Source organism: Ornithorhynchus anatinus, chromosome 5, assembly GCF_004115215.2.
Source record: "Ornithorhynchus anatinus isolate Pmale09 chromosome 5, mOrnAna1.pri.v4, whole genome shotgun sequence".
Lineage (NCBI taxonomy): Eukaryota > Metazoa > Chordata > Mammalia > Monotremata > Ornithorhynchidae > Ornithorhynchus > Ornithorhynchus anatinus.
The window spans coordinates 81,596,139-81,611,573 of NC_041732.1; the positions used below are offsets into that span (position 1 = coordinate 81,596,139).

At 56.6% G+C, this 15,435-nt stretch overlaps 1 protein-coding gene across 2 annotated transcripts in view; it reads right to left on the minus strand.

Annotated features, from left to right (window-relative positions):
* The window catches only part of EPHA8 (EPH receptor A8), a 53,061-nt gene extending 42,126 nt beyond the window's left edge, over window positions 1-10,935 (minus strand). For both annotated transcript variants that reach the window (XM_029066503.1, XM_029066504.1), the window contains exons 1-2: window positions 10,845-10,935; window positions 1,737-1,801 (exon numbers count right to left, since the gene is read on the minus strand). In XM_029066503.1, coding sequence (XP_028922336.1) covers window positions 1,737-1,801; window positions 10,845-10,935 — 156 coding nt within the window. The remainder of the gene's footprint in view (window positions 1-1,736; window positions 1,802-10,844) is intronic.
* Window positions 10,936-15,435: the final 4,500 nt, after the last annotated feature.

Consider the following 15,435-nt stretch of genomic DNA (forward strand, 5'->3'; position numbering starts at 1 on the left):
GTGTGAGAGAAAGAGGGTGTATGGAGGAGTGGGTCAGTGGAAGGGATTGTAGGAATGTGCATGTGTGCCTATTTTTGTGTGTGTGGGTGTGTGTAGATGTGTGGAGCTGTGTGTTGGGTGGGGGGAGGGTGTGATGTGTTGGTACATTAGTCTAGGTTATATGGCAAGTGAAAATGATTGTCTGTACCTGACTGGGCACCGGCATGCCCTCTGTGGAAGAATCCAAGGCAGGGATGGGCAGAGGAAGAATCGCCTTTCAGTGCCTGCCCGGCCAAGTGGCAGGTGGTGGGGACTGGAAAGTATTGGGCTCAGAGACAACCTGCGTGGGCAGCAGGAGGGAGGGGAAGTGGAGGCATTAGGAGGTCCAAGCTGCCCAGGAGCAACCTGGCTTCTGCAGAAGTTGCCCACCAGATTTGGAGGTGGTGCCAGGTGACATCCCCGGCCTCTCTAGGAAGCGATTGGAGGGAGAAGGCATGTGGCCTCATCAGAGATTGGTATGTTGGGAGGGATAGGGTGATGGGGAGGGATGACTGAGCCTGGCCGGATTAACACCCGGGTTGGCACAGACACACACCAGACTGCGGAACCTGTCCCGCCTGGCCTGGTCGGGCCCCCCAGACAGTCTGGAGAAGCTCAGATCCCTCTGAGCCAAAACTGAGTTACTCAGGCCTATCTGTGCCAGATCCTCCTTTCCCCCACTCCCCTCACCCCCAGTCCCCAGACCCACATTCCCTGCCGTTGTTTAAATGGTGCTGTTGCTGGGTGTGTGCAAGCTGACAGGAAGGTGACTGGCATCGGTGCCAACCTGTCACTGGGAGTGTAGGGGCGTAAAGTGGGCGGGATGAAACCTGGGAGGGAATCAGCTTCAGCGACAACAGTCCAGAATAGCTACCACTGGGGGTCTTCTCAGCCCTGTTTGGAAACAATCAGGTCTCGTCAGAGACCTGGGATAAGCTCAAACAGCTATGGGAGCCACGACATCACCTTGTAAGGTGGGTACCCATGGTGACCTGGATATTTCACTCCACACAGGTACTTACTCTCTGGCTTTTGGCCAGCTGCCGGCTGGGTGTCAGCAGAGATCGGCTGAGAGCAGTGCCGAGGCAGGGCCGATTGGTTGGAAGCAGTGCTAGATCAGGGCTGATCGGTTGGGAGCCATACCGAGTCTTGGCCGATTAGGTGGAAGCAATGCTAAGTAATGGTTGATTGGACAGGAGTAATGCTGAGCCATGGCCCCCCATCAGTCCCATCTCCCAGTAGGAGATGCAGGAGGTTCCCAGGACCGCATCCCCCAGCAGGTTGGTGTCTGTGGACAGAAGCAGGCATTTTTCCCCTCCTCCAAGTGGTTAAGGATATGAAGCCTGCCCTGCAGCTACGTGGTCTGAGGGAGCACAGAAGGAGCAAGAGTTTCACACCCAAGCTCAGCCCTCCGGCACCACCCCCCAGGGAAAGTCGGTCACTTCCAGACCACTGGGAGTCCCTTCCCTCACCCCTCGCCCCAATTATGTGATGTCTCTTCTGCCTTTCCAGAGAGGGCAGTTGAGGTGACCCGTTGGTTCTTGAGAGAGCCCAGGTAGTCTGGCTCAGGCTGGTTTTGGAGCCAGGACCTGCCAGTCCTCAGAGCGCTTAAGACCCCGCTGAGGAAGGGTCTCCCCCTCCACACTCCGTCTGCAGAAACTCGGACCCCACTGCTGCGGCACTGAGTCACCCGGAAAGGCCCCTCTGCTCTCACTCACCCCGTGGGCAGGATACGTGAGCCAGCCCCAGTCTCCAGGGATAGTGGCCGTGTCCAACAGGTTCACTGAAAGAGAAGACAAGATCACATCAAGGCCTGCCTTTCACCACTGCTTCCCACACCCCAGGGTACCCAGTCCCCAGCCCCCAGCCCAAGCCCGAGTCCCAGAACCGCTGCTGCAGATCATCTCCGAGATCCTTACAATTGTTGTTATTTGTTAAGTCCTTACTATGTTCCAGGCACTGAACTAAGGATTGGGGTGGATACAAGCAAATCGGGTTGGTTACAGTCCCTGTCCCATGTGGGCCTCACAGTCTCAACCCCCATTTTACAGATGAGGTAACTGAGGCCCAGAGAGGTGAAGTGACTTGCCCAAGGTCACACAGCAGACAAGTGGCAGAATCGGGATTAGAACCCATGACCTTCTAGCTCCCAGGCCCATGCTCTATCCACTATGCCATTCTGCTTCTCACAGCATGCTATGCCATGCTGCTTTCCCTTTTGGGGATCTCTGCAGCCTAGAAGAGAGTAAAGAAAGCTCATCTCTAGACCTTAAGCTCGTTTGGGGGAGGGAACGTGCCTGTTTATTATTATATTGTATTCTTCCAAGTGCCCAGTACAGGGCTTTGCACACAGTAAGCGCTCAATAAATAGGACTGACTGAAGAAGGAAAGAACTGGAGATGAGTCTGGGCTCCTGCGTTCCTGCCGGGAAGCTTACTGCCCCAGTTTCCCCATTGCCCAGAAGACTGGTGAGGGTTGTCAGTCCCTCCGCCCCCGTGGTGGTCATGACATTTAGCTAGCTGTCTCAGTGCCCCAGCCCAGGCTGTAGATGAGAAGCAAAAGGGCAGGCCCCAAGGGAACCCACTAGTTCTCTAACCAGATGACAAACGTGATGTAGAGATGCTGAGGCAAGGGGCTGCAGAGGAGACGCTTGGGCTCCCATGAGCCCACGCTCCTCTCCAGTCATTTCGAATTGGAGTTTGGGGGTCTACATTTGGTCCTGGCATTTGCCAAAGGATGAGGAGAAATGGGAGAGGGAATAAATGGCTCTTAAATCCTGCTGGTTCTTCCTACACAGCACAGTCCCAAATCTGCCCCTCCGTCTCCGCTCAAACTGCACCATCCTGGTCCACATTCTCCTCATATCATGGTTGGACTATCGTATCAGCCTTATGCGCCGGTCACCCTGTTTCCAGCCTCTCCTTCCTCCGGTCTACACCAGGTAATCCTGCCTGGATCATCTTCCTGAAGCATCGCTCAGCACACACCAATCCACTCCTTAAAAAGCAACATGGCCGGGCTGAAAGAGCATGGGCCTGGGAGTCAGAGGATCTGGGTTCTAATCCCCGCTCTGCCACTTGTGTGACCTTGGGCAAGTCACTTCACTTCCCTGTGCCTCAGTTTCCTCACTTGTAAAATGAGGATTAAATCCCGCTTCCTCCTACTTAGTGCGCTCCATGAGGGACAGGGACTCCGTCCAACTCTGATTATCTTGTTTCTACTCCAGCACTTAGTATAGTGCTTGGCACATGGTAAACCCTTAACAAGTACCACCAAATACATTTTTCAAAAACTTTCCATTGGCTTCCCATTGCATTCTGCATCAAGCCAAAACTCCTTACGTTGGGTTTTCACCAACTAGCCCCACCTTACCCCTCTGCCTTCTTTACCCCTTACTCCTTAGCTTACATTTTGTCTCCTCCCAAACTGTACCTCGTTCTCAACTCTCTCACCCCCATCTCCTCATTCATGCTGTTCCCCTAGCCTGGAACCCCCCTCTCTCCCCAAGCCCCACAGACACCAGCTCTCCCCATCTTCAAAGTCCTCCTAAAATCCCGCCTCTTTCAGGAAGCTTTCTCCTATTACTTCAAACACCTTAGTCATGTCAACCTAACAGCCTCCCTTAACATATATGTATTTTATTTTATTCCCGTCCTCAGCACTTATGTATATATGTAAATTTTTATTTGGATTTTCATTTGTATATTCAATTACTTATTCTGTTATTTCATCCTGCTATACTTGAACTAATTCTTAGTACATCCTCCTACGCACACGATTTGTAAATAATTTATGTCTGGCTCCCTCATTTGATTGTAAACCCCTTAAGGGGAGGGAACATGTAGGTGGCTTCTGTTATAACACTCCCAAGTGCTTAGTACAATGCTTCTCACTCAGCAGGTGTTCAAAAAATGCCAATTCAAGGGAGAGAAAATAGACCCTGTAAGGAGGTTTGGGAGAACTGTGGCTTTTATGCCTAGAGAAAAGCGTAAAGGGGATAAGAAAAGGCCAAAGGCTAAGGCTAAGAGTAGGAATGGGAAGACTTAATATTTGTCTTCAAGGGTGGGATGGTCCTTTTTATGGTATTTATTAAGCACTTACTATTAGTTAAGCACTGTTCTAAGCTCTGGGGTAGATACCAGTTGATCAGGTCGGGTACAGTCCCTGTCCCACATGGGGCTCAAAAGGCTATAAGTAGGGGGGAGAACAGGTATTGAATCCCTATTTTACCACTGGGGAATCTGAGGCACAGAGAAGTGAAGTGACTTGCCCAAGGTCACGCAGCAGACTAGTAACGGAGCTGGGATTAGAACCCAGGCCCCCTGACTCCCAGGCCTGAACTCTTTCCACTAGACCACACTGCTTCCCACAGTGTATCTCTCCTCAGCCACAGAGGCCACTGGGAAGAGATTTTGGCGTGTCTATAGTCTGAGATTTATTACATAACTATCTCTGATGGAAAACTGAGTTATTTATCCCATGGAGGCAGGGGGTTGGACCAGATGACCTTTTGGGTAACCTTCCAGGATTAAGTTACTACGATTCTAGGGTCTAAGGGGCATGGGCTACCGACAGAGAAAGAGAAGAAGCCAGGAGGAGTTCAGAGGCAGAAAAAAATCTGTGCTTGGAAGGAGTAGGTGGCCTAGTTGTTGAGGTCGAACCAGGTGCCGGGGAGAGACGGAATGGTTCTATTCCACCAGTTTAATCCCGGGCAGGCGGGTCTGTCTCCAATTCTGCTCAGATACGGGCCCGGATGTCTGTCGCTTTTAATTTTCTATTTAGTCTGTAAGCTCCGAGTGGATAGGGAATGTCTACTCACTCTGTCATATTGTACTCTCCCCAGTGCTTAGTACAGTGCTCTACCCACAGTAAGTGCTCAGTAAGTACCATGGATTGATTGATTCTGTGGTGAGCCTCCCTCCACCTTAGCTCAGATTACCAAATTCCACGCTTGGACTCGGTGTCTGGTTAATGGGAAAATGAGAAGAGACCACAAGGTCTCTGAAGCAAGAGGGTGGTCGGGCATCTTCCAGGGAAATGCTCTAGGGCCTGGGATTTCTACAAAAGATTCCAACTGGCATCCTTAAGTGATGCCGCGTAGCCCGTGTAGCCCACTTAATGTAGTATGATGAATGGGGTTTGTTTCCAAGGGGGGGGGTACGGTTTTCCAAGTGCTGTCATCGGTGGCCATCTGTGTATAGGGGTAGCTGCCATTCTGGGAGAAGTGTGAACCCCCTCTCTAGACTGTGAGCTCACTGTGGTCAGGGATTGTCACTCTTTATTGTTCTTTATTATTTATTCTTTCCCAATCGTTAGTACAGTGCTCTGCACACAGTAAGTGCTTAATAAATACAACTGAATGAATGAATGAACCCCAGGTTGCCCTGGTTCCTCTTGGGCAAGGCAAAGAAATAGGACTTGGTGTCCCCAGAGGGCAGGGCCCTTTGGGTGGGTCTGTTTGGGTGTGAGTTTGTGCGCTCTCTCCTCCCACTCCAACCTGGGCTGAGATTTTGGCAGAGAAGCAGCATGGCCTACTGGACAGAGCATGGGCGTGGGAGTCAGAAGGACCTGGGTTCTAATCCTGACTCTGGCACGTGTCTGTTGGGTGACTTTGGGCAAGTCACTTCATTCTCTGTGCCTCAGTTCCCTCATCTGTAAAATGGGGATTAACACTGGGAACACCATGTGGGACAGGGACAGTGACCAACCTAATTAGCTTGCATTTACCCAAATGCTCATAACAGTGCTTGACCCAGAAGAAGAGCTTAACAAATACCATTATTATTAAGGAAAACAATGTCCAGTGCTCCCCCCACATCTGTACCCATCTTGAGTCACCTACCCGGCCCCAACGCCCTGCCTACCCTCCACTTCAAACCCTCCTTGGCTCCCCCTGGCCTCCTTGCCTCAAGGTCTGTGCTGGATCTTTTCTCATGGCGTAGTGGATAGCGCATGGGCTTGGGAGTTGGAAGGTCATGGGTTCTAATCCCGGCTCCGATATGTGTCTGCTGTGTGACCTTGGGCAAGTCACTTCACTTCTCTGTGCCTCTGTTACCTCTTCTGTACAGTGGGGATTCAAACCATGAGCTTCACATGGGACAGGGACTGTGTCCAACTCAATTTGCTTCTATCCACCCTAGTGCTTAGTACAGTGCTTGGCATACAGTAAGGGCTTAACAAGCACCACAATTATTAATATTATTATATTATCCCTCCCTGCTTCCCTCTGGTCATCCTGCCAGGCTGCCTGTCTACCACCCTCTCTCCCTGATCCTGGAAGCCTCCTCCTCCTCCCCTTTCAAGTCTTTTCATTGAACTCTCCTGGTCCCAGCTCCAGCCTGGCACCCCGTTGCCCCTTCCCAGCTGAAGCCTGCCCCCCCCCACCCCACTCCCACCCCCGACCTTTCTCTCTGGGGTTGCCTGAACCCTGCTAGCGCCACGATTTTCAAGGGGCCCTTACCCACCTGGGGCAGAAAAGTTTGAATTTGCATTTGGTTTGCATTTACTGAGCATATGCGTCTTTAGACCACGCCACCGAGTCTCAAATAATTTGAGAGTTAACATTTTTTTTTTTTATCGCTGCCTGCAAGATTGTCTTTTCTTGATTTCGCCTTTCACCCACCCACTCTCCCTGGCCCAGAATCCTAAAAATTTGAGCAGCAGATAGAGAGGGAAAGAGTGAGGGGGAGGACAGGGGCTGTGAGGCACACTCAGCCAGGTCCCCGAGGTCTCGGTTTCCAGACTCCCTCCAACTCCCGCCCCTTCCCCAGAGGACTGACACCCCAGATCCCGACCAGGGGTGCAGAGCCCTGGACATTGTATTCAGCAGCCCCTGGATGCCCAGAGCCAGACTGGTATTGGGAGGTGCTGGAAAGACGGAGAGAGAGAGGAAGGAAGAGAAAGAGAGGGTGAAAGAGAGAAAAAGATTCCTCCTGCTCCTCCTTCTCCTTCCCCTCCTCCTCCTCCTTCTCCCTCTCCTCTCGTGGTATGGGAGAAAGTGGGTCAGACAGTAGGTTAGCTACCATCTCTGGCTGGCCTTGCACCTAGGGGAGGAGTAGCGGGCACCCTGTACCTTCCCCCCGGGGCAGTCCAGATTTGTGAGAGGGAAGAGGATGATGGGGGGAAGCAAAGGGGCCCCACGGGAGGGGAGGTCTTGGATATTTCTGCACCTCTGCCCTGAGGGGTCTTCCTCCCCTTCATCCTGGGGACTTCGAAGACTGAACCAGACAGCGTTGGGTGGTGAGGGAAACTGAGGCCCAGGAGGTTCCTGAGCCTTGTCTTTGGCAGGGCTGGGCAGAACTCAGGAGGCAATGGTCCCCTGCCTAGTCGATTAACCCCTCTGCAGGATTTTAGAAAGCCTCCCACACTTAGGCTAGGGCCCCTGGGCCCGCTACCCACAAGCTCCTGGGTTTAGGGACAGGCTCCTGCTAGGCACCCCAGGGAGGGGCGCGGGGCAAGGGGCATGGGGGGGCGACTAAGTGACTGGGGATGGGGATGGGGGGGTGTGGGGGTGGAAGAACCATCCGGCCCGCTGCTCCCGATCCCGCCCGCTGCACCAGCCACACTCCCTGCTGCGCCGGCCGCTGTCGAGGCTCCCAGCTGCACACTCCTGCCCGAGCCCGGGTGAGAAGGTAGAAGAGGCACGGGGCAGGTTCCAAAGCAGCTTGGCCGCCCATTCCTGCTCCCTCCGGGACCCCCTAGCCTCCCCACCCCCACCCCCACCCCCGGCTGGCCCAGGGGCAAATGTGTTGCTCCTGCCCCCTTTCTCTTGCACCTGGGCATCCTCCTCTCCCATCGCTCCTTCCCCTCCTCCAGAGGTTTCAGAGTCTTCTTGAAACCCCGCCGTTTCCCTCCCCTGCCTTCCTTACAAGTCAGTGAGAGAAACCTGCTGGAACTCCGCCCTCCCCCGCGAAGCCCCCTCCCCACAAGCACGCCAATGCAGGAGACCTCACCGTGCGGAATCCAACCCACGCCCTCTCCTCTCCCCCAGCGTGGCTTTTTTCATTTGGGTAGGGAATGGCTGCTCCCCCGTCCCACCCCCGCCCCCCTCAACCTCCTCGGGGGACCCTCCCACCGTCATGGGGGAAACCCCCTGCAACTGTCCCTACCTCCCCTCCCCTCCCCGCTCTTACCTCTCTCTCGGCACCTGAGGCTAAAAATAGCCGGGCCTGTGTTGGGGAGGGGAGAGGGGGAGAGGAGGGGCGGGCACACGTGGAGCGGAGAGGGGGGTATAAAATCCGGAGAGCTGCCAAGGCTCCTCTCTAGCTTGGCCTCCCTCTTTTCGTGCTGGAGGGACCTTGGCCGGACCCAGAGCCGTCCAGCCGGAGGTCCAGCCCGGATCGATGCGTCTCCGGCAACGGAAGGCCCCGGTCCTTTGAGGGCCCCCCCCCATCCCCATCCCCCAGCTCCGAGCCTCTCGCCCGCACCCCATCACTCCACGATCACTGAGGAGGGGCAGGAGGAGAAGTGGGGACTGTAGGAGCAGCGGCAGAGGCTGGGGGGCGGGGGGGGGGAAGGGGCAGGGGAGGAGGGAAGGGGCTGGAGCGGCCCCCTCCCCCGGGCACCAGGACGACCCTCCGGCCCCAGCAAGTCTGGACCCCGACCTTCTTCAGCTCCCCAAATTCCCACTTCTGCAGCTCCTGGGCTCGAGGCTCTCGCCAAGCTTAGCTTCCCCGTGCCCTCCTCTGCCCTCTGCCGATGCCATTATCCGGGGGCGCGCGGGGGGAAAGGGATGGAAGGAGGGCCCTCACTAGCCTGGCGCGGGAGAGTCGGGACCCTCCGCGGAGCGCTCTGCCCTGGCTAGCTCCCCGGGAGTCCATCTCCCCACTGCTCCTGGTGACGGGAGGTTGACCCCCTGCGGGGAAGAGCCTGAGGGACCTCCTCGGGGAAGGGATGCCTGGATGGACCCCCAGCCTCTAGTCCCTCTCTACCTCCTCCCCAGGACTGGTCGATGACCCCGATCCGACAAGGCCATGACCCTGACCGCTCCGGCCCCTCCCTCCCTGCCTGCCCCGTCCCCACATCCTGGGCCACTCTCCGACTTGGGAAAGGCAGGAGTTGGGGGAATGGTCAACCCCCTCCCCCACCGCGACCCTCCCCCAACACGGACTGCGTCCCTTAAAACAGACCCCACCGGCCCCCATGGCCCGAGAATACGGTCCCAGGAGATGCCTCGCCTCCCCCCGCCCCTCTCCCCCGCAGCCCTCCCCGCAACTCCTCCTCGCCCCTGGCAGCTCGTTCTCGTGCTCTCCATGCGTGCCAGCCCCCTTCCCATTCCTCGGGAACCTGCTCTTCTCTTCGACTCTGCTGTCTCTGTTTCCCAAGAGAGCTCCAGGCCCTGGTCCTGGCTGGGCGCTGGGGCATCAGCTCCCTGCCCCAGGGACCAAGGGCTACTGAGGGTGTTTGGGGAGGGCTGGGGACCGTCCCTCCCGGTCCCTCGGACTGTCCGGAGTTCCAGCTGTTTGGCGGAGACCCTGCTCTCTTCTGTTCCCTGGTCATTCCCGGCCCGCCGCACCTGCCCGACCTCACTGGGAGGCAGCACGGCGTAGTGACCACAGCGCGGGCCTGGGAGGCGGAGGTCGTGGGTTCTAATCCCGCCTCGGTCACTTGTCTGCTGTGGGAGCTTGGGCAGGTCCCTTCATTTCCCCGGGCCTCGGTTCCCTCATCTGGAAGAGGGGGATGGAGAATGTGAGCCCCACGTGGGACAGGGGCCGTGTCCGACCCAATTGGCTTGGAGCCACCCCAGCGCTTAGTCCAGGGCCTGGCACGTAGTAAGCGCTCAACAGACACCACAGTTAACTGGAGATTAGGGAGGAGAGGGGTGGGGGGAGGGACGGGCAGTTGTTTGGAGGCCCGACGGGGGCAGGGGGTACCTAAGCAGAAGGGCGGCACGGGGTCCCGAGGGAAATCGAGGGCATCGGAGGGCGCCCAGTGCCGAGCGGCGCTCGCCGCTCCCCAGAGGGGTAGAGAGCTGGACACCCCAGCCCGGCCAGGCTACTCGGGCAGTGCCACCCGCACGGAGGGGAGAGGGGCAGCCCGCTCCCAGGGGCTTCTGGCTCCCTGGGCTCCCGCTCCGATCCAAATGCCCATCTCGGATGCTCTGCCCGGCTGCCCTGCCCTCGCCACTCTGCCCTGTTGCCCTCCTGTCGCTGTTCTGCCCTGCCCTGTCCCGACCCCCTGCCGGGACCCCCGGCCCGGACCCTCTGCCCGGCTGCCCTCCTCCCGCAGCCCTGCCCCGGCTGTCCCCGCCCCCCGGCTGCCCTCGCAAAGTGTCAGCGGTCCCTCGCCCCCCGCTTCACCCTCCCCGCTACCCCCTGGCGTCCCCTTTTCGCTGGGGCTCCCCCCGTCCGGCCGGCCGGCCCAGCCCCGCACCCCCGACCGCTCCCACCCGCATCCACCTCCCCTTGGGACTTGGGATGGCTGTCCTCCTCCTCCTCCCGGTTCTCCTTCTCGGTGTCCATCCTCCCCGCCGCCCACCTGCCCTTCTCCCGTTCCAGCCCCGTCCCCCGCAACCCTAAAGCCCGCAACCGCCCGCCTCCGCAACCCCAGCCCCAGCACCACCCGCCCCACCCGGAGGGGAGGACGGGACCGGGCAGGGCGGGACCGGACGGGACAGAAGCGGACCGGGCAGGACCGCACGGGACCGGACAGGACCGGACCGCACCGTCCTCGGGACCCTGGTCGGGGGGACGGGGGGAGGTGAACTTTGGCGGCGGCTGGAGCAGCCCCGGCCCCCGCCCGGTGCCTGCCCTCCCGGGGCCCGCTGCCCGGTGCCCCCGGCGGGATGTGGGCCGGCGGAGGGCCGGCGGGGGTCCCGCCCCTCTTACCTTCTCCGCGGGCGGAGGCCACGCAGGCGGCGGCCACGGCGGTGACGGCCCAGAGCGGAGAGGGCGGCGGCGCCCCCCGCGCCGGGGCCATGGCGGGCACGGGGGTGGGCGCGGGGGTGGGCGCGGGGGTGGGCGCGGGGCGCGGGGGGCGGGAGGCGGCCGCTCTCAGCCCCGCGCCGGCTCCGGCTCGGCCGCCAGCATCCAGGGCCACTTGCCCCACATTGGCACACGCACGGACACGGGCACACACAGACACACACACACACACACACACGCTCTCACACACGCAACCACTCACGCGGACACACACACACACAGAGGCTCTCACGCTGCACCGGGGAAGGAGCCAGTGCCCGTCACTGCCTACCACCCAATCAGCACTGAGGACTTTGAATGAGAGCCGACACACACACACTCACACACTCCCACCCAGACCCTCAGCATCACACCCGCACCTGATGACAGAGATGAAAGTCTCTCTTACCTCCCACCTTCCTCTCCTCCTTGCTCTCCTCTCTGCCCCCCCCCTCCCCCCCGCACCTCCTCTCTCTCTCGGGGTCTCTCTCTTCCCCTTCCCTCTGTCACCCTCACCTGTCCCTCCTTTCCATTTCTCTAGGGCATCCATCGAGGGGTCTGAGAGTTGCCTCGGTCCCCTTCCCGCCACCGGGAACGAGAATTAGAAAGTGGGTACTTTGCTGGCCTGGGTGCCCGGGGTAACGCATGGGCGCCTATTTCAGAAAGGAATCCGCCACCTCGGGGCCGCTACAGGGTCGTTCGTTCCTTAGACCCCCGGGGCTGGGCTGGAGAGAGGACCGGGGCCTCCGTCCTGACCACGGGGAGTCTTCCCGAGATGGCAGCGGCAGCGTGGTGGCTGGGCGTTTTCAGAGGCAGACCAGCCGGTGGGTCACATTTGTGCATCCAAACAGCCACCGTTCTCCTCCTCTCCAGTCCAGCATTTTTGGCTTCAACGCCCGCATCTACACAGACGATTCCCAAACCTATTTCGCCAGCCTGGACCTCTCTCCTTCCCTGCGATCGTACGTCTCCCGCTGCCTCCGGGACATCTCCGCATGGATGTCCCGTGGGTGCCACAGGCTCGACGAGTCCCAGATGGAACACTTCGCCTTCCTCCCCAACGCCCTTCCTCTTCCTAACTTCTCCTTTACTGTCGACAACACCACTGTCCTTCCTGATTCTCAAGCTCGCAAGCTTGGCACTGCCCTTGATTCCCCTCTCTCTTTCTAGCTCCATATTCGATCTGAAATCGAACTCCGCCAGTTTTTCAGGATTTACCCTTTCTTCTCCATCCGTATGGCCACTATCGGGTCCAGGCGCTTGTTATATCCCGGCTTGACTACTGTTCCAAGCCTCCTCATTGATTTCCCCGCCTCCGGTCTCTTGCCTCTCCAGTCCATACTTATCTGCCTGGTCGTGATTTTTAAACATCCTTTAGTATACATTCCCCTACTCCTCAAAAACCTCCAGTGGTTACCCATGCCTTTCCACAGCACTTGATCAGTCATCGATCAAAAGTATCTCCTGAGCACTTACTGTGAACAGACACCTTAATTTTTATAGCACTTCGATTCCTGTAGACTGTAAGCTCCTTGTGGGGAGGGATCGCATCTACCTACTCTACTGCGTTGTACTCTCCCAAGCACTTAGTACAGTGCTCTGCACACAGTAAGCACCCGATAAATACCACTGATTGAATGACTGATATTGCGTTGTACTTTCCCAAGGGCTCAATTCGGTGCTGGGCACACAGTAGGAAGCACTCAATGAATATGAATGATTGATTGACTGATTGATTCCCGGAGGGCTCTCAGATCCTCCCAACTGGCCCTTCAGCACTTTTAGGCCACCTTCACACTTGTGCTCTCCCAAGGACCCGGAGCACATCAATATATATCGACTCACATACCTTACTATTTAACCATTTACACGTCCAGCTACACGTCTTCCGTTCTCTTCGTCTTCCTATCTCGTGTGTCGTTTTGCATCTGACTCGACTGTACACTTCTTGAGCACAAGGATCGTGTCTACTAAGTCTATTACAGTCTCCGGAGTCCTTAGCACAGTGCTCTGCACATAGGTGTTCAATAAATGCTATTGATGGTGTCTGCAGCCCATGCCATTGCCATCCCTGACACATTCCAGAAACTCTAGCTTTCATAGGAGCAGTGTAACCTAGTGGATAGAGCACGGGTCTGAGAGTCAGAAGGACCTGGGTCCTAATCCCAGCTCTGCCACACGTCTGCTGCGTGACCTTGGGCAAGTCACTTAACTTCTCTGTGTCTCAGTTCCCTCATCTGTAATATGGGGATTAAAACTGTGAGCCTCATGTGGGACAGGGACTGTGTCCAACTTGATTAGCTTGTATCTCCCCCAGCACTTAGAACAGTGCTTGACCCATGGTAAGCACTTATCAAATACCATCCTCATTATTATCTCTGCTCCAGGCTTCCAAAGACAGTCTTTCTCTCCTTTCTGACCTACTGTCCTTCCTCGATTCTATATGCCAGGCCGTATATAGTCCAAGCTGCGTGGTCTTTTCACTTACTTCCCCTAGCCAGTCCAGTTCCTACCAAGTCCTTCGGATCTGATTTGGCCCAGGTTTCCCTTCCAGTGACCCCAGGCATAACTTTGGCCCCAAGAACCCTGATCTCAAAGAGGCAACACCCTTCCTCCTCTCCAACAGCTCAGGCTACCACAGCAGTCAGCCTCAGGAAGCCAGGGACAGCCATGTCCCCAGGCTCCAGCTCAGAACCCTGCAGTGGCCGTAAACCCAAGTCCTGTGCCCGCCACCGAGACCTGAGCAGGTGGGTTGTGGGGGAGAAAGAGGGATCATTCATCGACCTCCATGCATCCCGCTCAAACTTCTGCAGATCCCCATTTCTCTGGTGGATAGGGCATGGGCCTGGGAGTCAGAAGGGCCTGCGTTCTAATCCCGGCTCCGCTATATGTCTGCTGTGTGACCTTGGGCAAGTCACTTCACTTCTCTGGGCCTCAGTTGCCTCATCTGTAAAATGGGGATTAAAACTGTGAGCCCCATGTGGGTCAGGGATTTTGTCCAACCTTATTAACTTTACCCAGGACTTAGAACAGTGCCTGGCAGATAGTAAACTCTCAAGAAGTACTATTATTATTAGTAGTAGTAGTTTACTACTAATGTTATTATAAGCGCTTAGTACAGTGCTCTGCGCACAGTAAGCACTCAATAAATATGATTGAATTACTAGCTCTTCCCCGAGGCCTCCTGCCCAAAAGCAAGGGTAGAGAAAGGCTGGGAGAGGGTAATGCAGCCCTGTCCAGAGTCTGAAGGGGAGACTTGAGGTCCTGGAGCAATTCCAACAAATACAAGTGTTAAGTGCTTACTATGTGTCAAGCACTGTTCTAAATGCTGGGGTAGATACAAGCTAATCAGGTCAGACACTGTCCCTGTCCCACAGGGGGATCCCAGTCCATTTTACAGATGAGGGAATGGAGGCCCAGAGAAGTTAACTGGCTTGCCCAAGGCCAAACGGTAGACAAGTGGTGAAGTAGGGATTAGAACCCGGGTTTTTCTGGCTCCCAGGCCTATGCTCTAACCACTAGGCCATGCAGCTGCTCTAGAGCACAGGGCATCGCCTGGGCTGGTATAGACCCTTCCCAGGACCCCTCCCGGCCACCACCTACCTGTACTGAGGGCCTTTTGACGAGAGCGTCAGACCCCTGATTCAGAAGTAAAATAGCAACAGGCACATCATTTGGCTCCAGTTTGCACAATTTTGCTGATTTGTATAGATCGTGGGAAGAGCACATGGAGTTCAGGTCCCCCAGAAAGAGAGTCAGGACTTTGAGATGATACAGCAGAGATGCAGAGACTCCGAGCTGCAGGCTTGCCTGACTAATGAGGCAGGAAGAGACCCTGCAGGAAGTCCGGGATGCTCAGGCTGATGTTGGAAAATCTGGGGAAGGTGGCAGAGGGGGGAGCGGCTAAAGGATAAGGCCGTGCCCGGAAGTGGCATGGGATGATGCTTCAAAGAGAGGGGCTGGGAGCAGGGGAGGGGTGCGGGAGGGCTCTGTTTAAATAGGGGAGGAAGGGTTCTGGGGGTCCTAGGCCCAGGACCCAACTAGTACCAAGGTGGTCCCAGAGGAGCTCTGAGGGTCCAGTCCTAGAATTTAAGAATCCTTCCATCTGAGAATGCTCCTCTCCTTTCCCCATCCTCATCAGTCATCAGTGGTATTTACCGAGTGCTTACTGTGTGCGGAGCACTGTGCTATGCCCTTGGGAGAGTACATTTCCATAGACTCGGTAGACACATTCCCTGCCCACAACAAGCTTACAGTCTATACTCTAGTTCCTACCTTCTCAGCCAGTTCTTTCCACTCCTCCCACACCAGGCACCTGTGAGCCGGCTGAATTGTGACACATTAACAAAAATCTGGAAGGAGTGGGGGAATGGGGAGGAGATATGCAGCGATGTCAGAGGTTAGTAACCCATTCACGGACCGGGGGGGACAAACCCTGGGTCACACTGCATCTCTCTAAGGTCCACTCAGTCGGGCGGTCATTTTTATTGAGTGCTTATTGTGTGCAGAGCACTGT